The following is a 24,418-nucleotide window of genomic DNA, read 5'->3' on the forward strand; positions in this document are numbered from 1 at the left end:
TAACTTATTTAAGTGATAAAAGATATTAAATTAAAAGTATAAATACTTATTAAAAATGAAATTGTAGACCCAAGTAACTACCAGAAGATTCTATCAAGCATCTCAGAGGGGAAAGAAAAAAAAACAAAAAACCTTTACAAACTCTTTGGGAGAAAAAGAAGAATCACTATCCAACATGTTTTGTTAAAGGAGAACAACCTAGCTAGAGGTTTAAAGGTTTAAAGTTTAAAGAAGTTTAAAGGTTTAAAGAGGTTGAAAAAGTCCTAGCAAGAGTATTAAAAAGTTCATACAAATCTCATGTATAAAAAAGATACAATGATCCCCCAAAAAATCAGCAAACAAAATCCAACAATATATAAAAAGAATAGTATAACATGGTCAAACTGGATTTATTCCTTGAATACAATAATGGCTTCTCACTGGAAAACAAATAATGTAAATGCCTACAATAAAAAGATCTAGGAACAAAATTCTTATAAACATTTCAATAACTACAGAAAAATTGCTTGGAAAGAAGTTCAACAACATAAAATTTTTAAATAGACCTCTTAAAATATTAGACATATAGAAATGTCTTATAGTAACATCATATTTAATGGTTAAAAACTCACTTTCCACTAAGACAAGAGTATCTTTGGTCACCACTTCTTTTCAATACTGTGCTGTAAGTTCCAGCCAGTATGATAAGGGGGTGGGAGACAGAATGGATAAAACTAAAACCATCCTTATTCACAGATCAGATGATTTTATATGAAAAAAATACAAAATAATCTCAGATAAATTACTTTTGTTAAGGAGAGAATTCAAATTCAGCAAGATTGCTGAATTCAGAATAAGTTTAAGATTTTATTTATTTATTTGATGGACAGGGATCACAAGCAGGCAGAGAGGCAGACGGGGGTGGGGGTGGGAGCAGGCTCCCTACTGAGCAGAGAGCCAGATGTGGGGCTCAATCCCAGGACCCAGGATCACGACCAGAGCCGAAGGCAGAGGCTTTAACCCACTGAGCCACCCGGCACCCCTGAATCCAGAATAAGTTTACAAAACAACTATATTCTATATTCTAGCAGTAAAGAATAAAAATTTATAAATACCATTTATAGCATTTTTTAAAAGATTTTATTTGAGAGAAAGAGCAAGAACGCTCAACTGACTGAGCCACCCAGATGCCCCTACAGCACTTTTAATAACGAAGAATCTATGCATAAACTAACAAAAATTTTCTAATTTCTGCTCTCATTGTGACCCCTGAAATCTACTAATGACTGAACTAGTCTCTCCTGAAGAAAAAAAGTTATAACCTCTGAACAAAATACAAAATGACAGCAGCCTAAAGTCCCTGAAGAATAAACAAAAGTGGTCAGATTCCAAGGACAGTGGAAACTAGCAAAAACAGGCTAGCATGAGATTAAGTTTCACACTTTCTCATAGCTCTTATCCCAAAGTCTAAAGCCCATATAGGCAGAAGAGTGAAAATCTGATAGAAAACTGGTGTCTTAAAGAATCAGACACCAGTTTTTGCAGCAATTACAGCTACTAAAAAAAGAAGGAAGAAAAAGTCCTGAGGAAGAGAGAGAGCAAGAGAAAAGAAGCCTCTAGTTCTGTAATATGAAGTCTTTGTCTCTGACTGCCAAGTGAATTGTTAATGCTTGCAAACAGACTCAAAGCAAACCAGTTAAAGATAAAGAAATGAAATGAACTGAGACACTGTTTGACGTTTGAATCCAACTAAGAAGTAAAATGATTACTTAATCTCAATCTCTCTCTCTCTCTCTCTCTCTCTCACACACACACACACACACACACACACACACGCAAACACACACAACCCCTGTGAAAACTGTAACAGAATCCAGAATTTCCACAACAGAACTTTCAGAATATCTAGGATTAATCAAAATGTTACCTAGCCTCAAGTGAAAAGATAACCAACCAAGACCAATTCCAAGATTACCCAGGTATGAAATAGAGAAAATGTGTTCACAGTGAATGAAAAGACAAAATCTCTATCTCAGAATGAGAGAGCATCAGATCAAAATTCTAAAGATTCTGCTAAATGGGCTTAAGAGCAGATTAGATTCTAGCAACATAAGAGTCAGTGAACATGAAGATAGATTAACGGAAATTACTCAGTCTGAAGAAAACAGGAAAAAAAAAAAAGACTGAAAAATATAAACAAAGGCTTCAGGTACCTGTGAGACAGAAATACAAATTCTGAAATACAAGTAAATGAAATTCAGAAGGAGATGAAGAATAGGGCAGGAAAAAACATTTGAAGAAGAATTAATGGCCGAAATTTTACCACTGTATGTATGTAATGAAAGACCCAAACATTCAGATTCAACATGCTCATCAGCAAAGCCTAAGGAGGACACAAAAGAAACAACAACAAAAAGGAACTTTCCTTTTTGAGGAAACACTAAGAGGCATATTTTAGTCAAAACACTGAAAACCAAGAATAAAGAAAAAAAAAACCTTAAAAGTATTCAGAAGGGAAAAAAAGAATATGTATACACACATACACAGAGGACAAAAATCATTTAAATTCTGACTTATCAGAAACAATGGAAAACAGATGAGAGAAAAACGTTTTTAAAGTGCAGAAAGAAAAATTCACCAATCAAAAGTTTAACATTCACTTAAAAAAAATTCTTTGAGAATAAATGCAAAGTAAAAACTTCTTAAAGAATACAGTGAGAATTCACCCCTATAGATGAGCACTACAAAGAAATGCTAACTAAAGTTCTTTAGGCTGAAATGAAGTGGTATCAGACTAAAGGTCAGATCTACAAAGAGAAATGAAGAGCACCCGTTAATCCCCTCCATTCTATAAAGTAAATAGATCTATTTAAATTAATATTTTAACAATGTATTTTGAGATTTAGAGTGTATTAAATGCAATTCACTTCACACCTATGGCATATAAAGGATGGGAGAGAGGATAAAAATGGACAGATATAGCTGAAATATTACTGCACATAAGTAGTACAATATTAACTGTTAAATGGAAAATTAAGTACGGTGTGATTTCTATAGCAACCACTCCAAAAATGTATTAAATAAGAACACTAATAAATAAACCAAAAGAGAATTCTAAAACATCTACCAATTCAAAAATTAGGACAGAAGAAACGAAGGAAGGGAAAACAGAGAATTTAAATCAGATTGCATCAATAACTACATGTTAATGGTCTAGTATTTTCATACTGGCAAAATCCAACTCATGCTGTCTCCAAAAGGACTAAAACTATGATACAGTTAGGTTGAAAATTAAAAGGATACACCAAAAAAGAAGTAACCATAAGAATGGGGGAATAGCTATATTAGCATCTGATCAAACACACTCCCAAGTAAAAATATTACCAGAGATGAAGAGGGGCACATCATAATGATAAAAGGGTGAAGTCATCAGAAAGATGTATCATAAACATGTAAGTACCAAAAAGTAAAGCCTCAAAATACAGGAAGCAAAAACCTGACAGAAATAAAGAGTAAAGTAGACAACTCCACAATCACAATTGGAAATAGTTTAATACTTCATCTCAGCAACTCATAAAAAATTATATCATTAACCTCATTAAGTTAATTAAAGTAATTAAAAATCAGGAAAGGCAGATAGCTAAACACCATCATCAACTAGCTTAACCTAATATTTATAAAACATTACCCCACCAACTGCAAAATACAGATTCAAGTGTATTTGCCAAAAAAGACCACAAGCTGAGCCATAAACAAGTACAAGAGATCTAAATTGATTTAAATTAGACAGAGTATCCTTTATGATCACAAATTAAATTAGAAATCAAAACAATAAGATATCTAAGGAACGCCTGGGTGGCTCAGTTGGTTAAGCACCTGCCTTTAGCTCAGGTCAGGATCTCAGGGTCCTGGGAATGAGCCCCATGTTGGGCTCCCTGCTCAGCAGGGAGTATGCTTCTCCACATTCCTTCTGCCCCTGCCCTTATACACATGCATACATACTCTCTCTCAAATAAATAAAATCTTTTTAAAAAAAGATAGCTATCTTCCTGTTTCTAAAATTTGGCAAACTAAACAACACAATTAGAAATAAGTGATTTTCATAGAAGATATCCTAAGGAAAATTATAAAATTTTTTAACTGAGTAATAATGAAAAAAAAATTAAAATTCCTGGGTCATTAGAGGGAAATTTAAAGTTTTAAAATTCTTACAGGAAAAGAAAACAACAGATAAACAAATAAGTAAAATTCTTATAGGAAAAAAAAGCTTACTAGGAAAAAAAGAAAAATATAAAAATCAAAGACCTAGAGTTCCAATGTAAAAAGCTTTTTAAAAAGAGCTAAATAACTCTAAGTAAGGAAAAGGAAGGAAAAAGTAAAAATAATGAAACAGAAAACTAACAGAGTTAATGTTACTAAATGCAGCTAAAGACAAATGTTAGTTCTTTGAAAAGATTAACAAAATCAAAAAATGCCTACCTAGATTGAGAAAAAGAGAAAACAAATTACCAGTATCAGGAATGAAAGAGGGATTATCACTACAAAGCCTAGAAAATGAGAGGCATAAGAAAGTAATATGTATAATTGCTCACCAAGAAGTTTTATAACTTCCATGAAATGGAGAAATTCCTTAAGAATACTATCAACTAAAATTGATAAAAATGTAAATAAAATTTGAATACCCATATATACACATATATTATATGTATATATAGGAAAGTTGAATTTGCTATTAAAAACCTTCCCACAAAGCAAATTTTCAGCCCAGGTAGTTGCTTAGGTAAATCTATCAAACTTTTAAGAAGTAACACTAATACAACACAAATGCTTTCAGAAAATAAAGAAGATTATTTTCCACTTCATTTTATGAAGGCAGATAACTCTAATACCAAATACGGCTAAATATAAAGAAGATAATACATTATGGCCAAGTATTATCCTAGGAATTCAAAGTTGATTTAACATTTGAAAATCTAACAAGTAATTTACCACATTAACAGAACAAAGGTGAAAAATGTTATCATCTCTACAGATGAAGAAAAAGAGTATGTGGCAACATTCAACACCCATTCATGACAAAAACTTAAGTGAAATAGGGAGAAAGCCAAACATCTTGAACCTGGCAAAGGCAACTGATGAAACATCTACAGCTAACACCATACTTGATGAAATTTTCTGTAAAAAGCATATTATAGGGGCGCCTGGGTGGCTCAGTGGGTTAAGCCGCTGCCTTCGGCTCAGGTCATGATCTCAGGGTCCTGGGATCGAGTCCCACATCGGGCTCTCTGCTCAGCAGGGAGCCTGCTTCCCTCTCTCTCTCTCTGCCTGCCTCTCTGTCTACTCGTGATCTCTATCAAATAAATAAATAAAATCTTTAAAAAAAAAAAAAAGCATATTATAAAAACCTTTAACGGAAATCCAGAAGACTTATAAAATACAGATGGAGACAATCTTTTTAACAAAAATTATAAACCCAAAAGTTATAAAAGATTTATTTGAATATATAAAAATTTAAAACATATGAATAAAAAATTATAAATAAAGCAAAAAAGTACATTTAAATGTCCAATATATTTATGAAAAGGATGTTCAAATGTGCTAACCAGAAAATACAAATGAAGATAATAATGAGTAACACTTCAGAGTTATCAATCTATCAAAAATTAAAAAGAACTTAAACACCTACAGACATTTAGGTATCTTACACACTATAGGTAGAAATATGATGAAATAAAGTCTTTTTGGACAACATTTTGGGAATACTATTAAACATAAAATGCATATACCCTTTGATCCAGCAATCCCACACTTGAGAATAAAAAGACACACACAGTCTCTGATCCAGCAATCATATTCTTGAGAATCATTTTCAGAGAAAAATCCCCATTATACAAGGACATATTTAATAGGATACTATTGTAACAATGTTTATGGTAGCAAAATAAACATCACTGATATGGAAATGATGGAATAAATACAGTATAAACTACATACAGCATTATAACCAATGTATTACAGTATGTTTCATTATGTAGTCATTGCAAAGACTGATTCAGATCTGTATCAGATGATATGGAAGAGTACTTCCAAGAAATACTAATGAGAAATAACTTAAGAAAAATAAGAGGCATAAAAACAAGCATCCAAAAAACCCATTCAAAATTTTAAAAGCTGCACCAGAACATGTTTGTGTTTCTGTATGCTGTATCATATTACAGAAGATAAATATGCCTGGTTGTTAACATGGGTTGGCTTTCAGGCAGCAAGAGAGGAGGAAAGTCTATGTGTAAGACATCGGCAGACCTCAACAAAAGAGAAAGAAAAAAAAAACTCTGAAAAAATAGGTAAATAATTACATTTATGATCTAGAAACTAGATAAGATATGTATTTGTATGAATACATATGAAGAAGCTAAATGAAAATTAAATTTATAAAAATGTTCAAGACATGACTGTTGAATACCTTTCTACTTTCATCTCAATCTGGGTTTGAAGTTTTGTGATGTAAGCTAGAATTTTTTCTTCCACAGAGACAAAAAGAAGTCCTGCATCCTTTCTTCATCTCAGAACTAAATTTTAAATTAAATTTTTCTTTAAGATTTTATTTATTTGAAAGACAGAGATCGCAAGTAGGCAGAGGCAGGCAGAGAGAGAGAAAGGGAAGCAGGCTCCCTGCTGGGCAGAGAGACTGATACGGGGGTGGGGGGGGGGGGCTAGATCCCAGGACCCTGGGATCATGACCTGAGCCGAAGGCAGAGGCTTTAACCCACTGAGCCACCCAGACGCCCCTAAGTTAAATTTCTTATGTAAGAAAGTTACAAGAGTCTGGCAATGGTACTGAAGGAAACATCAGAGAAAATCTGTCATAAAACTAAGAATGAGAACAGGTGCATTTACATCATTTGGCCATTTCCTTTTGTGCAAGTTGCTCTGGAACTCCAGCCAACTTATTCCCCTCACAAGGAGGTAATTTATATTACATATAGTGCATGAAACTGGAGAAGAGTAAAGTTAAATTTAAAGTTCAGTATTAAATACTAATTTCTCAGTGGAAATCTAAACTCTATAACTCTCCATTACAAAGAAGTGACTAAAATAGATTAGTTTTTCAGATAAGGCTGTCACAGAATCACAGCTCCAGAAAAATAAATTCTCCTAACTTTCATTCTAAAGGGCCTATGGGTAAGGAGAACAAGAGTCAAATTTTCATGTAATTCCCAAGCTCTAACATTAAGAGCAATAATAAATTTCATTTGGAGAAAAACCAAAGTGGCAAAAATTTCTGTCAGCATAAATTATTTCAATGCAAGTTAAATATGTTGACATTATTCAATTTTTTAAATATTAATTGTATACCTTTGCATGATTTATAAAGTTAACCTAAAATTTTTTTCATCTAAGTGAAAACAGTGTTTTCTATCAGAATGAAACAAAGTGCAAAGAATGCTGAGTTCACTTTGAACATCAATAGTACAAATACCATAATAGGGACCCTATAGTCAACATCATGAATTAGGTCTGTCTTTATCGTTCAGCAATAGGAAGCCCTGATTTTAACGCATATTTATGTTCCATTTTGACTCAGAAGATCAACAGATAGTGTACAAAAAGTTAGAGAGGGAAAGCACTCTGAATCCATTATAGCACAAAATGGAAATGAATAAGCAAATTAAACAAACAGGTGAGGAAAAGAAATAGCCTTGGAGAAACTGGAATAGAGTTATGGCAAGTGAACTGTGAAAAAGTAAAGCACTCGAAAAAAAAGAAAAAAGAAAAAAGAATGCTTTAAAGAAATATATTTCTGCATATACAGGAGAGAAAAACAACTTAAGTCTTAGAAAGTATGGTGGCAGAAGATTGTTAGAAATTTCTAACATAGGGGGCGCCTGGGTGGCTCAGTGGGTTAAGCCACTGCCTTCGGCTCAGGTCATGATCTCAGGGTCCTGGGATCGAGTCCCGCATCGGGCTCTCTGCTCAGCAGGGAGCCTGCTTCCCTTCCTCTCTCTCTGCCTGCCTCTCTACCTACTTGTGATCTCTGTCTGTCAAATAAATAAATAAAATCTTTAAAAAAAAAAAAAAAAAGAAATTTCTAACATTAAGTTAATCTAATTCTTTCAGAACAGGAATAAAAAATTTACCTTTTCAGATTCACCATTGCCCAAGGAATCCCAGTAGGCGTGTTGAAGGCAGGAAGGAGTTTCTCAGCCAGTTGAACTGCTTTAATCTTGAATATCTGAGATGAAAACATAAAAACATTTTTTATTAAAAAAAAAAAAATTAGAGCCACCCATGCATAAATTATAGCCATTATCATCTGATGATCTCTCACAGGTTGCACACTATAGGGAAGAAGTCCAAGGGGGAATAATGGCATCTCTTTCATACCATGGAGCATACAGCAATCAGAGAAGATGTCTGTAAACTAGATACTAGGAAAACTACCAGTGTGTAATATCCTGAAATTATAATTACTGAAAGGGAAGGATATGGTTTTGGTGTTAATATTACCTGTATTTTCAGATGGCAAAAGTCTTAGAGAAAATATCAGGTTATGAAATATCCATACAATGGTATTTAAGCTTAGTAGAAATATTAAAACAAAAAGATGCAACCAATGTGGATAAATGTTCTTGAGCCTGGGTGGATCAGTGGGTTAAAGCCTCTGCCTTCAGCTCAGGTCATAATCCCAGGGGTCTGGGATCGAGCCCCACATCGGGCTCTCCGCTCAGCAGGGAGCCTGCTTCCTCCTCTCTGTCTGCCTCTCTGCCTACTTGTGATCTCCATCTCTCTCTGTCACATAAATAAATAAAATCTTAAAAAAAAAAAAAGGTTTCAGTTCGCATTCCAAATTTACTTGGAGAGTAATAAATGCTTCACCGTGAACCTCAGTCCTAATTACTATTATTCTGGGTACCAAAACAATAAATTTCCTTAATATCAGTGATTTCGAAACTTTTAAAATCATGTACTACCACCAAAATATACATAGTAAAATTTCTAATATTCTTGGAATGCCCAGAGAGATCACTTTGGAGACCTTTGACATAGAGGCTCCAAAATGAGACTGGGTCATAATATCCAATTAGGAAAAGGAGTATGTTCTCCTATATGCTTCAAACCTATCTTTTCTCCAGTTGATTCCAAACTGATCAGATACTTAAGCTCCCATCACTTCACTGCAGTCAAATGTTTTTGATAATATATGAGATCCTTCAAATAAGTAAGTAGTTGATGGTCTGGAATGGATCAAAGTTCTACACTGAGGTTACACTGAACAAAGCACCCCAACATTACTGGGGGTTCAAGGTATTAGAAATATGTGCAAGCTGACAAAGAAATAGGACATTAAGATGTTTTGCAAGGTTCCTTAAATGAAGCAAAACCTCTTTGCACAACTTTTAATTAGATATTCTCATACATCAACAATTTACCGTTTCCTTGAATACCTATTTTGGCACAAAAGTCTCAATGAAAAATGTAACAATTTAAGGTTAAAGTTTTAATAATTTTCTCATATTCATCTCATTAATTCAGAAAAGCAAATATAAACTGTTCTCTTTATATTAACATTTATATGTTACACAAGTCAAGTTACATTATATAGTGAACAGCAGTACTGCTTATGTTTACCATGAAGATGAAAGGACTAAGGTCTTACCTAATATTAATATTATGGATTTATTGATCACATATTTTTTATTACATCTTTTCTACATATAAAAACTGATAGTCAAAATGGTAAAATGACTTACAAACATAAACATTTTCTAAGTAGAAAGCATTCTCATTTCACTTCTAGGACTAAATTTCCCAAAGATAGTTTTTAATTTTCACATTCTTTGCACTGTTAGTAACAGATAACATATATAGTAACCAGTTATAATACACAACACCCCCAAACCCTAATATTAATATCACCGAGAACAATTTCCTTATATAGTGTACTTGTCTTAATTTCTTCACAAAGATACAAACTCTTCAATGTTAAATAAATCATTGCCCTACATAACCTATTTTCAGAAACATATTTTGGAGGCAACAGCTAATTTAAAACACATTATTTTTTAGCATGCAAAATCCAAAATGTATCAAAGCAAGAAAATAAGTCTCTTTTCCAGTCCTATTTCTCAACCACACAATTCCTACGACAATACAAACAGCTTCAGGTTCTTAAATATCTAAGTAACTATTTTGTGCTAAATCAGTTCCACAATGTGCATGGCTCCTAGCCTTGTCACATCAAATCCTCATTTTCTGACCCTCCCAGAAGTGGAAATCCTGTTACAGTTCACACACACACGCACACAAACACACAGTTTTTGTCTTTGTCTTTCTCAAACATGGAATAGTACGTGCTCTATTCTGAACTTGCTTCTTTCACTTCATGGTACCGTGGAGATCTTTCCAAATCTGTCCACTAAAGTAACAACCTTTTCTTTAGTGGCTGCAGAATTTCTCCTTGTATGGATATACTGGAATTTATTTAGTCAGTCCCCTATGTAACAGATATATGTCTCCAAACTATGTGACTATATAAGATAAATTCCAAAATGGGAAATGAAGTATCAATTGGTGTATTCATTTGTAATTTCGACAGTTAGTGCCAATTTGCCTTCCATGCGTTTTACTAATTTATATTCTTACCTGGAAGTATGAGCAGCCATTTTCCTGTGTTCTTGTTAACACAAAAGTTAGCAATTTTAATTGCCGCCTATCTCTTACAGTCCCCAATTTACAATGGCCCAACCAAATGATGGACACCTCACAATTTTTCGGCTTTACAATGGTGTGAAAGTGATATGCATTCAGTAGAAACCAACTATAAATTTTTATCTTTTCCCAGGCTAGAGAAATGTGGTGGATACTCCCTCATGATACTGGGCATAGGCAGTGAACCACAGGTCCTGGTCAGCCATGGGATCATGAAAGTACCAGACAGCTATTCTGTCTTTCACTTTCAGTACAGGATTCAATAAACTACAGCAGATATTCAGCACTTTATTATAAAGTAGGCTTTGTGTTATGATTTTGCACAACTGTAGGCTAATGGAAGTGTTCTGATCACATTTCAGGTAGACTAGGCTAAGCTACACTGCTCAGTAGATTAAGTGTATTAAGTGCATTTTCAACTTACAATATTTTCAACTTTCGATGGGTTTATCAGGATGTAACCCTGTTGTAAATCAAGGAAGATCTGTAGTTGAAAAAGGAGACTGGTGTCATTTTTATTTTCATTTCCTTTATTATAAATGCAGTAGATAACTCAACACACATTTCAAGCACACCTTCAAACACTGCAGAGGATGGAAAACTACATAACATTTCCCTGAGTCCACTCCACCTACGGTTCAACATATGGTAAAGCCACTGCCGAGCATACTTAAATATGCAGCATTTGGAAGGAAGAAGTAAGCGATCTGAGGCAGTGGCCTTGCAAGCAACATGGTAAAGGCATCTGACTCTTTTGTGGTGGCTCTAACTGAAGTTCTCATGACTGGTCCCCATCTTCATAGAGACCATGCAGACAATAAAGACAATGGATGAGATACAAGGTATGGCATGCTTGGGCATTTCTCCTGACTGTATGGTTCTAAGGTATATAACAAAAAAGTGTCTCATGTCACGGCCCGCCCCAAGATTCAGTTAACTATCAGTACCCTGTAATAAACCACTAGGTAAAACAGATTCTGCCAATTTTACTGTAATTCCTAATGGATAAGATAATGAGAGCAACTCAATTATTCATGTTTGAGAGGCTCAATTGTATTAAGACTCTACAACATTTCACTTATTCACAGAAAAAACTTTTATGTGTTCAATGTACATTATGTAAAATCTCCCAGTTATTTTTACCAGAAAATAATGGTAGGCAATGGAACTAAAACTAGTTCAAGGTTTAGAAGAATTAATACTGGAAGAACTATTCCTAGGTGTGGAAGAATCAGAAGAAACGAGGTTAAACAGATACAATGTGGCAAAATTACAAAAAGCTTTAAAATAAAACTGATGAAACTTAAAGTAACATAACCGAAAACACAGAGAACCACTGTAGATTCTTGAGGAGGTAAGTAATATTAGAATCCATGGGTGCCAGCAAAGTAACAGTCAACAAAACCAAAAGACAACTGACAGAATAGGAGGAGGTATTTGCAAATGACATAACAGATAAAGGGTTAGTATCCAAAATCTATGAAGAATTTATCAAACTCAACACCCAAAGAATAATCCAATCAAGAAATGGGCAGAAGACATGAAAAGACATTTCTCCAAAGATATCCAAATGGCCAAGAGACACAGGAAAAGATGCTCAACTTCACTCAGCATCAGGGAAATGCAATCAAAACCACAGTGAGATACCACCTCACACCAGTTAGAATGGCTAAAATCAACCAGTCAGGAAATGACAGATGTTGATGAGGATGCAGAGAAAGGGGAACCCAACTACACTGTTGGTGGGAATGCAGGCTGGAGCAGCCACTCTGGAAAACAGCATAGAAGTTCCTCAAGAAGTTGAAAATAGACCTATCCTACAACCCAGCAATTGCAGTACTGGGTATTTACCCCAAAGATACAAATACAGTGATCTGATGGAGTACCTGCACCCCAAGTGCTTATAGCAGCAATGTCCAATAACCAAACTATGGAAAAAGCCTAGATGTCCATCAACAGATGAATGGATAAAGAAGATATGGAGTGTGTGTGTATGTGTGTGTGTGTGAGCGAGAGAGAGAAAGAGAGGGAGGGAGATGGAATATTACGCAGCCATCAAAAAGGGGAATCTTGGCATTTGCAGTGATGTGGATAGAATGAGAGAGTATCATACTAAGCGAAATAAGTCAATCAGAGATAAGACAATTATCACATGATCTCACTCTAGTGGAATTTAAGAAACAAAACAGAGGATCATAAGGGAAGAGAGGAAAAAATAACACAAGATAAAATCAAAGAGGGAGAAAAACTATAAGAGACTCTTAATCACCGGAAACAAACTGAGGCTTGCTTGAGGGGAAGGAGGTGGGGGGATGGGGCAACTGGGTGATGGGCATTAAGGAGGGCATGTGATGTAATGAGCGCGACGAATTATACTAGACTGATAAATCACTGACCTCTATCTCTGAAACCAATAATACAGTTTACGTTAATTAAGTGAATTTAAATTTTTTTTAAAAAGAACCATGGATGCTTTTGGTTTCTTTATTGAATTAAATTACTAATGTAATACTCCCAACAGCCTGTTTTCAACCTAGCAGAGAATATAGAAGTGAAGAGTTCAGAATGCCCAAATGACTCCCCATCTCACTCAGAGGAGAAGTCCCTTAAGAGGCTATAAATCTTTACAAGCGATGAACCTCTACGACTTCTATGCCTCACTCTCTCCTTTCTTTCCCTTCCAACAACTACTTCAGCCCTACTAATTGTTTTAGTTGTTTTCTAACAATGCCAGTTATGCTTTTGCGCTTTGTTTCAGTGGCTTTTCGTCTGCTGTTCCTTTCAACTAAATGCTCTTAGAAAAAGGCTCTCTCTTCTCCTTCAGGAGAAGCCATTCTCATGGCCCTCTCTTATCTCCTTCAGGTCCCTATACAAATGTAAACCTTGCACATACTCCCTGACCATCTTATTTGAAATTAAAGCCTCTTGATCCCCTTCCATGCTCTACTTCTCTCCTTACCGCTTCTCAGTAACAGTGCACGTGCGTGTATGTGGGCTCTCACATATCTTCTCCGTTCATTGCCTGTTGAATGCCTGAGATTTATAATAAACAAGTAACTATCTTATTTCTCTTCCATACCAACTTCATATCCCCAAAATACCTGACATTAACATGCAAAGGTTTTAAGACTTTCAAGATATTCTACAGAAAGGTTGGGATGATAACAATGATGATAATGACATACACATATATTAACCGATTTAATTCTCACAACAACCCAATGAGATAAATACCCTTACTCCCATTTTACAGAGTAGGAAACTGAGGTTTAACACAAGTAAGTTCATTTGCCCAAGGTCACATAACCAGTCAATGGTAAGCCTGAATTTAATCCTAGACAGTCTAGCTCCAGAGTCCATGATCTTGCTTGACAATTTCACTAATTAGATAAAGACAGAGATTACTGACATCTTGATATAGACACAAATGTAGACAAAGACCTTCCTACACCTCTCATTATTTAATCTTACTTTTTGTAGTCAACAATTAAATTCCTCAAGGTATTTGACTAATTCATTGCACATCTCTTTGCCCTGTATCTTACATCCCCCCTTTTGAATGACAGTTTAGCTAATATAAAAATCTGAGTTGGCAGTTATTTTATCTTTGCGATCTAAGGATATCACTCCAGCATCTTCAGGTGTCTATTGCTACTGGCCACTTTGCTGTCAGCTGTCATCCTTCTGTAACTAATCAGCCCTTTCTCTTTAGAAGCCTTAATATTTTCTCCTTATTCTTGATATATTTTCAAATATTGATTCTCTATCATTTATTCCATTAAACTCGTCTAACACTTCTAAACATCCTTTGAAACCTCTCATTATTTCATATCTCTCAACTCTTTTCCTTAATTTCTCTTTTTGACTTTCTACATTGCATTCTGGATGAATTTTCATCATCACCATGAACATCCTTAAAGGCTAGACAGGTGTTCATCAGGATCAAGTGAAGGTTACTACAAAACTGCAGGTTAACATATTCGCACACACCTCTCCCTCAATATGAGCCTAAACAGTATCTAAACAGTATCTAAACTCACAATGAAATGTAAGATTTATTCTTTTTTTTTTTCTTAAAGATTTTATTTATTTATTTGACAGAGAGATCACAAGCAGGCAGAGAGGCAGGGAGAGAGAGAGGAGGAAGCAGGCTCCCTGCCGAGCAGAGAGCCCGATGCGGGGCTCGATCCCAGGACCCTGAGATCATGACCCGAGCTGAAGGCAGCAGCTTAACCCACTGAGCCACCCAGGTGCCCCTGTAAGATTTATTCTATTTACAAACTAACAAGTTAGCATACTACATTTTCAGTAATACCCAGAATCATAAGTATCTCTGACTAGTGGGTCAGAGACCCAGAGGACTATTTTGTTCATGGCAAAGTATCAGCCAAAGATTTGAGTTAATCTACACTGCCTGTACTTGCCCCACCTGCACCCCCACCTAAATCTCAGGAGAGATGATTCAAAGAGTCCGTGGTAGATTCCTGCACACATGGTGGGTTGTGTTGCAGAAAAAGAACATTGAGCTTAGAGAATCTCTTTTACAGTAAATGAAAGCAAGCCCATTTGAGGACCTTAATTCATCCCTGCAAGTATAACCCTAACGACCTAAGTAAAGAGCAGTCAAGGCCTTGTAACCTTGGTATTCCTGGCAGAAGTGTGCAGGGACACAGGCACTATGGTGTTTTGCTTTCCTACCCCTTCACATCAGCAGCAGCACTGCCTTCCTGTAGCAGCAGCTAAATCCACTTTTTTCTGATGCTAGCAAAACCAGCTTCATGACCCTCAGCCCTCATTGGAAAGACAGCAGCAAGAGGACCAACCTGCCAGCACACTTTCATCAGAGGTCTGAATTTCAGCACTGCTTAGCCCTTCCTCTTACAGTTTCTAACATTTAGTCATTAAAAACTCATCCCCATGTTCCCTCAACCCTGGTTGCTTCCTGTAGGAGGTACCTCCATGATACTTCAGAATATTCTTTTTAATCTAGCACTTACCTAGTGACTTTGTGCCTAGTTAATAATCTGCATATTAAATTCTCTCTGTTCAAATATTGGCATGGTTTGTCTCTTAACTGGATCCTGATGGATAAAAAAATAATCCATGTTTTGTTACATATTTAAAAAGAAGGAAAATAAAAATAAGGAAAATGAAAATTCTTAAAATCATACATAGTTCCTATATTCTGAACCAAATAGTATTATGATATATTTCCATCCTTCTTGCTCTACGAACATACAATTGCTAAGTAGATTTTTATTCTGTCTTTTCCTGCTACTAACATAATAACATAAGTATCTTTGCAATTTTCACAAAACTGTCCAATTTATTGTATCCATTTCCTCTCCTCCCACTCACTCCTCATCCTATTCCAACATGGCTTCTGTCCCCCTTATTTCATTGAACTACATCTTGCTAATGATTAGTCACACACTTGAGCACAGATCATTATGATGAGGGAGCAGAAGGCTGGCTGAGGACAAAGCAAAAGCTGGCACCTTGCACCCCCTCTCCACCCACTCCCCTCGGTAATATGTGTGACATTCCTCAGACACCCCTGGCTGCCCTAAAAGAAAAACAAATGGTTAACTTGCAGAGATCACAATCCGCAAGACAGGAGTCTCCCTTGGTTTACAAATGTCCTACTGATTTACAACAAAGAAGCTATTTTATCAATAGCCCAACTTCCAGAGACAAGTAACTCAGTTCCTCAAGCCCTAGCATTGCCCTCCCCTCCACAAAACTGAATGAGGCTGAGGCGGAAGAAAATGGAAATAAAGTTAAACCTAAATCTAACAAGGAAGCTTGATAGAAGAAATGTGACATTCCACCAGGAAACTCCCAATTGTCTCCATGTTGGTGCCTCATTAGAGGGAAGAACGGCCTTGGCTTGACAATAACCAGGCCTCCAATATCCTGACAGTCTTCTTTACCCTGATAGCCCTTCTGAACACCTGCTTTGTCCTCACCTACCGCCTAGTCCACCCCTACCCTGCCTTTAAAAACTCTGACCATAATCTGGTTCAGGGTCCAAGTCCCTACTCCACGTGTCGGGTATACATGGGCCCAAGTTTAAGCTTGTCAAATAAACCCTCATGTGACTGCATCAGTGTTGGCTCCTTGGTGGTCTCTCGGACATGAAAACTCAGGTACAACAATTACTGACCAGTTCCTTCTTAAAATACTTCCTTCCCTAGTGTTCAGTAACCCCAAAATCTCCCTACCTCCTTCACTGACTCATTCTCCTTATATCTGACCTTTAATGCTGTGTTCCTCCAGGCTTGATTCCTACCTCTTCCTATCTTCCTATCCTAAATTGTCTCCCTGAGCAACTTCACATGTGCTTGCTTTCAATTATCAGGTACACAGCAGCTGACTCCCACATTTATATTTCACATCAAGACTTCAATAAGCACCAGCTCTGTTACATCTGTTTACTACCTACTTCCACATAAATATAGCAAAATCCCCTCAAACTCAAAATACTTATAATGAATTGATGATCTTCCACTCCCAATTCAATGTTATTAAAGTGCTCAATTTCTAATACTGTCCTGCCATCAGTACCAAAACCCTGAAACTGGAGATGGGACCAAGTCCTCCTTCTGCCTCATAACCCCTTACAAAGTATCTCCCAATCCTTTGGAATTTACCTCCCAAATCTCCTGAAATCCTTTAATCTCTCATTTCTACAACATCTGCATCCAAGCTGCCATTTTTCTTGCCCCAAGTACTGCAATGGCTAACTAACTAGATGAACAGAATATATACACACACGCAGGCAAGCAGGCACATACACCCTCCACGCTACAACTATAGGTCTATAATTTGCTTTTGTCATGGAATATACCAAGCATATTTTTCTTAGATAAAATATATCAAACTTAGGTTCACGGTTGTATAAGTGAGAGATGAATTATTCAAACATTCCACTCTAGATGAATATTCAGGTCTTCTCAAATATTGGCTACTAAAAACACTATTGCAAAAAAATATCTTTCTAAATACTTCTTAAGTATCCACGTTGTTACTTTCAGATAATATATCCCTAGAGGCAGGTTACCGGGTCAAAGGGAATTGTACATATTAAATGTTTTCTTGACACCACCAAATTATTCTCCAAAAGGTTGTCTCATTTGTATTCCCTCCAACAGCTTATCACACATTTGTTAAAATTTAAAATACACATTTAAATACATCCTATTTAAAGTGAATGCACTTTATTGTATGCAAATTAGCCTAAGTAGAGTTGCTTAAAATAACCTTTAAGCTGGGCCTTGAAGTTCTTTATCAGACAGAGAATGTGGAAGGGTCTATTTTAGGCAGAAAATTATGGTAGAGGTCTATAAACATGCAGGAAATAAAACAATGTGGTCTAAATTACAGTTTCATGTATGCAGAATTTCGAGCTTCTCCTCTGTGGATCCCTCCTATACTGGATTTCACTTCTAATTTCTAGCTTCTGTGTTAGCTCCAAACTCTGTCTTCTGATCTGAAAAACCAATAATCATAACTATAATTAACTATGACTGGTACTGGTTATAACTTTAAACAGGTAAGAATGTGTACAGATGTAGCAATGAACTCACACATTTAATAGGAAAATGTTGGAGAGTGCATTTAAAAATGTTATCTGAGGGGTACCTGGGTGGCTCAGTCGTTAAGTGTCTGCCTGCAGCTCAGGTCAGGATTCTGGAGTCCTGGGATAGAGTCCCACCTTCAGGCTCCCTGCTAAGCAGGGAGCCTGCATCTCCCCTTCCCATTCCCTGTGCTTGTGTTCCCTCTCTCGCTGTGTCTCTCTCTGTCAAATTAATAAAATCATAAACAAATATGTATATAAATGTGTGCATGTATATAAATATAAATATATATAAATTAAATATAAATATATTTCTATATAAATATATAAATATTTATATAAATATAAATATAAATATAAATGATATCTGAGTCAATAAAGCAGTAAAGCTTCTTCTGCCCAATTACCAGCATACCTCTAGAGAATGAAGAGGTTGAACCGTCAATGGAAATAGCAGCAATTTATGGAGCAGTATCAGGTTTTCCAAAAACAAAATGAAAATTAGTGCAGTAAGGGCAATAATAACTGATATTTAAACCAGGAAATAGAAAAAGACTATTCTATTTGTCTTAGAAATATACCTGAACTGATTCAGAAACAATCTTACACTACAGGCAATAGAGTACATTTGTGTTTAATAAAGAAAGATTTTGTTGTTGTTGCTTTTACTTTTTTTTATTATCTGTAAAACATGTATTAAATTCCACATAACCATTTCTCTATTTTATCTGACAGATTTCAGATGCAGTTATCCATACGAATTATGTTATTATCTTACTAAGGAAGGGCTATCACTTTGATAACCATTTAAAAGAATTAGACAATCCTATAACAGAAATGTCATATATGAGAGATTAACATCAAGTAAACATAATAAATCATCAGGACATTTTTAAATTGTGAATATTTAATATAAATACCCTTGTTCTGAGAAAATAAAATGATAAAGTTTCACATTTATTATATTAATAAATCAATAGGCGAGTGGAACATTTTGTTAGGATGGCATGTAACCCTCATTTGGTTTCCTGTACCAGAAAACAGAATGCATGTAAAATGTTCTTTATTCTATCTACATACTACCTTAATATAAAAAATGCACTCTGCCAAGTTATAAATTAGAGTTAATTTCCTGGCTTATGCTGAGATGTAGAAATTTACTGTATATCCTGCATTATAATAATGTCATATTCAAATTATTTTTCCATGTTTATTTTTAGCAGATCTGAGATTTATTATTGGTTTCCCAGAATAGATATGGATCACATATTTCAACATAAAATGATAAAAAAGAAAAGTAAAAAAGGTCAGCAAAATTCTACTGTATGAGAAAGTCAGAAAAGTAAAAGATGTTCTCTTTATACTTCTTACCTGAGTAGACTAAATTCTAAGAAATTAATTTATGATGTCTATTTTTAAATAAGTTAAAGGAAAATGAAATGACGAAACCAGAGAGGGAGACAAACCATAAGAGATTCTTAATCAGAGGAAACAAACTGAAGGTTGCTGGAGGGGAGAGGATGAAGGGATAGGGATGGGGTAACTGGGTGATGGACATCGGGGAAGGTATGTCTTGTAATGAGCACAGGGTGTTAATGTAAGACTGATGAATCACATCTGTACCCCTGAAACAAGTAACACATTATATGTTAATTGAATTTAAATTTAAAAATAAATAAATAAAAGGATTCCCCACCCATTTGAAACAGAGTATTTACCACATTGGAAAAAGTCAAAAGAGGAAGAAAGGTAAAGTAATACCTGTTGAGGCAGGTACTGTGTTAGGTACTTTCATGTAACTTGATCCTTACAACTCTCAAGTGAACTCTCATATTTTCATAGAGAAGAAACTTACAGAGATATATAGCTTGCCAAATATCATTATGAAAAGGAGGCAGAATAGGAACCCAAGCCTCTAAACTCCAAAGCATATGTGCTTCCCTCCACTTCAAAATGTTTATTCTTGAAGTATGATGCATAAGAACAGCAAAAATGGAAATACTGGTGACATAAACTTTTTCAGCATTTTAATGTTTTCCTACGACAGTAATTTCAAAATTTCAAAAAACCAAAATTTCAACATTTAGTTTCCAACTTCAGATAGGGAGTCTAATGTGAAACAGACAAGGCCGACACATCTCTTTCATAAGCTGTTCATAATTAACTTTTAATCATATGCCTTTTGGTATGAAAACTAATCAAGTTTGTCAACTACACCCAAAAAAATTTAGCACTTCCTCTACATAGCCAGAGAGGCATGAAAATAAAAAAAAAAAAGAATGCTTTCCTTTCTCAAGGACATCTTATAATGTCTAATCTGGAAATAAATCTGAAACTGAAGACATCAAAATAGTTCCATTTCCTTCCTCCTTTCATTATTTAATATTTCAATCCAGAAGCTCCTAAAGTCAGAGGTCTAGTGCCCAGACAGTATGCCTAGGGTGGGCAGCACTGTCTGGAGAGGGCCTAAGACCAACATGAGGAAGGTGAAGCCAGCCAGACAAAGGGGACTAAAATCCCAGAGGGGTCCATGTGAGGAAGATGCACTGACCAAGGCTGCACCTTGGTGAGGGCAGGAAAGTGGTTACACAAAGTAGGAGGAATAGTAGTGAGCAGATTTCACACTGCCACAAAAGAGAAATATGAAAAGGCAGAAAGCCAGAATAAACCTTATGGTGTTGGGCTGAAATCAGAGCTATTAGTGTGAATTCATGCTGCCGATATTTAGAGATAAATTAGAAAAGAGTATGGACATAAAGGTTAGGAAGCATGGAGTAACAACAGTCCATGCCTGGGGGGAGGCAAGGTGGAAAGAGACCCTCTCTGAGGAGCAGGCACATAGGAAATGCCTGAAGTGGAGGGAAGAGCCAGAATGTCAACAAAAACTTGCCTGCCAGGTGCACTCTAATTACAAGGTGATGTTAGAGGAATTTGAAACTATTGGTACATTGTGGGTAATCTCAGCAGTAAAAAAACAAAACCTGGTTTAACTCCAGACTAAACTGACTGAACCACTGACACTAACAGCACAGGCATAAACAGTATCAACCTCAGTCTTTACTGTCCTATACTTGATATTTGGCATTCAGTCAAAAATTATGAAATACCTAAGGAAGCAAAAAAAAAAAAAAAAAATCCACTTTCTAGAGAAAAAGCAAGTGGCAAACCGAGCTCGGTGAGATTAAAACAATTTGAGAATTTAAAATAATTTTGATTAACATGGTAAAAGACCTCGTTAGTGGATAAAGTGGAAAACATGAAGACAATGAGAAATTGTAGCAGAGAAATAGGAATTATTAAAAGTCAAATGAATACTAGAAATAATTTTTCAGAAATCAAAGAAACTGAGATAGAGAAAGTCTTCAACAGGCTTAATTAAAAGTAGATTCAATGGAACGGACAAAAAAAATAAATCAGTGAACTCAAAGACAGGTCTATAAAAATTATCCAAACTGAAACACATGGAATAAAGAGTGTGGGTGGTATAAAAAAGAACAGTGAATTTAAGAGCTAAGAGACAATTTCCAACAATCTTATGTATGTATGATTGGAATTCCAGAAGAAGAGGCAGAAAAAATATGTTAAAAGATAGTAACAACTTTTCAAATATAAAGCTACCAAACCATACACCTAAGAAGCTCAGAGAACCTCAAGCAAGATAATTAAGTCTACTTGCCCCTCCAAACGCAAAAAAGTAAAACCACTGAAATTCCTCATATGAAATAAAATATGAACCGATTATCTTAAAGACAACCAAAGGAGGGGGTAAAGACACATTACATATAGAGGAACGAAGAATTAATACACACTTCTCAAACTATGCAAACCTTAAGCTAATGCAATAAGCTCTTTAAAGTGTTAAAAGGGGGATGCCTGGGTGGCTCAGTTGGTTAAGCTGCTGCCTTTGACTCAGGCCATGATCCCAGGGTCCTGGGATCGAGTCCCACATAACAGCTCCTTGCCCCGCAGGGAGCCCGCTTCTCTCTCTGCCTCTGCCTGCCACTCTGCCTGCTTATGTGTGTGTGCACGCGTGCTCTCTCTCGCTCTCTTTCTCTGACAAATAAATAAGTAAATATCTTTAATAAAATATAAGGTGTTAAAAGAAAAAATACAAAGAAATTATCTTTCAAAACTGAAGAAGGAACTTTCAGACCAACAGAAACTTAGAGAATCTACAACCAGGAGACCTGCAGTAGAGAAGAAGTTAAAGGGAGCTCTTCACACAAAAGGAATACATACCAGATAGAAGCTTAAATCAACAGAGAAATGAAAACCAACAAAAATGACTGAAAGATAAAAAAGGCATTTTTTTTCTTATTTTGAATAGCTCTAAATAATAACTGACCACCTAAAGCAAAAATAGGTAGTAGCAATGCCCTATGGACCTGTAACGTAAGAAAAAACAGCACAAAAGAAGACTGATAAGAATTAAGAATATACAGTTGTAAAGTTTTCACAGTACAAGCAAAGCAGCATAATACTGACTCATGGTAGAACCAGTATGAACTAAGATACACAGTAAACAAAAAGAGCAGCCACTGGAAAAAAAAAAAAGAAATATTGAGAACAAATAATAAGTCTGTCATGGAGATAAAACAATCACAAAAATAATACAAAATTAGGCAGGAAAAAAAGAGGAATGAGGAGCAGATGGGACAAATAGAAAATAGCTAACAATGTGGTAGATTTAATGCAACTCTATCAATAGCTTTACTGAATGTAAAGGGTCTAAACACACAAATTAAAAACAGATTATCAATCTTTCTTCAGGAAATCCAACTTTAAATATAAAAACATATAGGTTAAAAGATATACCAGGCAAACACTACATAAAAGAAAGCCAGAGTGATTATGGCAGTATCACACAAACTAGATTTAAGAACAGAGAATGTGAGGGCACCTGGGTGTCTCGGTTAAGTGTCTGACTTCAGTTAAGCATCTGCCTTTGGCTCAGGTCATGATCTCAGGGTCATGGGACTGAGCCCTGTGTCCGGCTTCCTGCTCAGCAGGGAGGGGAGTCAGCTTCTCCCTCTCCCTCTACCTCTCCCCTCTTGTGCGCTTGTGCAGACAAGCATGCTTACTCTGTCTCTCTCTCTCTCATATTAAAAAAAAAAGAAGAAGAAGAAGAAGAACAGAGAATGTGACCAAGGATAGAGAAAAACTGTAAAACAATAAAAGGATCAGCCAAGAAGACCTAACAATCCTAAGTGTACACATATCTAAGAATAGGCCTCCAAAATACATACAGACTCCTCACCTAGTATTTGACAGACCAAATAGACACAAAATTAGTAAAATTACAGAAGATCTGAGCAAACATTATTATCTACTTTGACTTAATTGATATTTTAACAAAACCACAGCAGAATACACAATCTTTTCAAGCACACATTCTTTTTAAAATAGATCATAATACAAACCTCAACAGTTCAGTAGAACTGTTCTCTAATCACTGCCTACCAAAAACTTAAAACTAGAAATAACAGAAAAATCTGTGAAATATTTGAAAATTTAAAAATGTATTTCTGGGATACCTGGGTGGCTCAAGTTGGTTAAACATCCAACTCCTGATTTCATCTCAGGTCTTAATCTCAGGATTGTGAGTTCAAGTCCCATACTGGGTGTGAAGGCTACTTAAAAATACATATATAATACATATACTTCAGAATAACTCAAGAATCAAAGAGAAAGAAAAAAATCAGAAAATATTTTGAACTAAATGAAAATGAAAATATATCAAAATTCATAGGATGTAGCAAAAGAAGGGCCAAGAAGCAACTTTATGACACTGTTCTTTTTTAAAAGGTGTCATACTGATGATCTAAGCTCCAAACCTAAGAAACTAGAATAGAAAAAAAGGAACAAACAGAAGGAAGTAAATAAGTATAAAAGGAGAAATGAAATTGAATGCACAAAAATAGAGATAAATCAATAAAACCAAAAACAAGTTATCTGAAAAAAACAAAAATACCAATACACCTGTATCCAGACTGACAAAAAAAGAGAAAATGAAGTAGGGCACACTACTAACGATCCTACAGATATGAAAACAATAAGGGAATATTACAAAACCTTTATGTCAACAGTTTATACAACCTAGAAAAACAGGCAAATCCCTAGAAATACACAAGCTACAAAAACTACAAAATC

General features: G+C 35.5%; 1 protein-coding gene across 1 annotated transcript in view; it reads right to left on the reverse strand.

The window, feature by feature from the left end:
- Positions 1-24,418, reverse strand: part of MAN1A2 (mannosidase alpha class 1A member 2) — a 204,382-nt gene that overhangs the window by 86,165 nt on the left and 93,799 nt on the right. Inside the window, 1 exon segment of the mRNA XM_047724606.1 lies at positions 8,118-8,212. Within this exon segment, the coding sequence (XP_047580562.1) occupies positions 8,118-8,212 (95 nt within the window).

This window comes from Lutra lutra, chromosome 4, assembly GCF_902655055.1.
Source record: "Lutra lutra chromosome 4, mLutLut1.2, whole genome shotgun sequence".
Taxonomy (NCBI): Eukaryota; Metazoa; Chordata; class Mammalia; order Carnivora; family Mustelidae; genus Lutra; species Lutra lutra.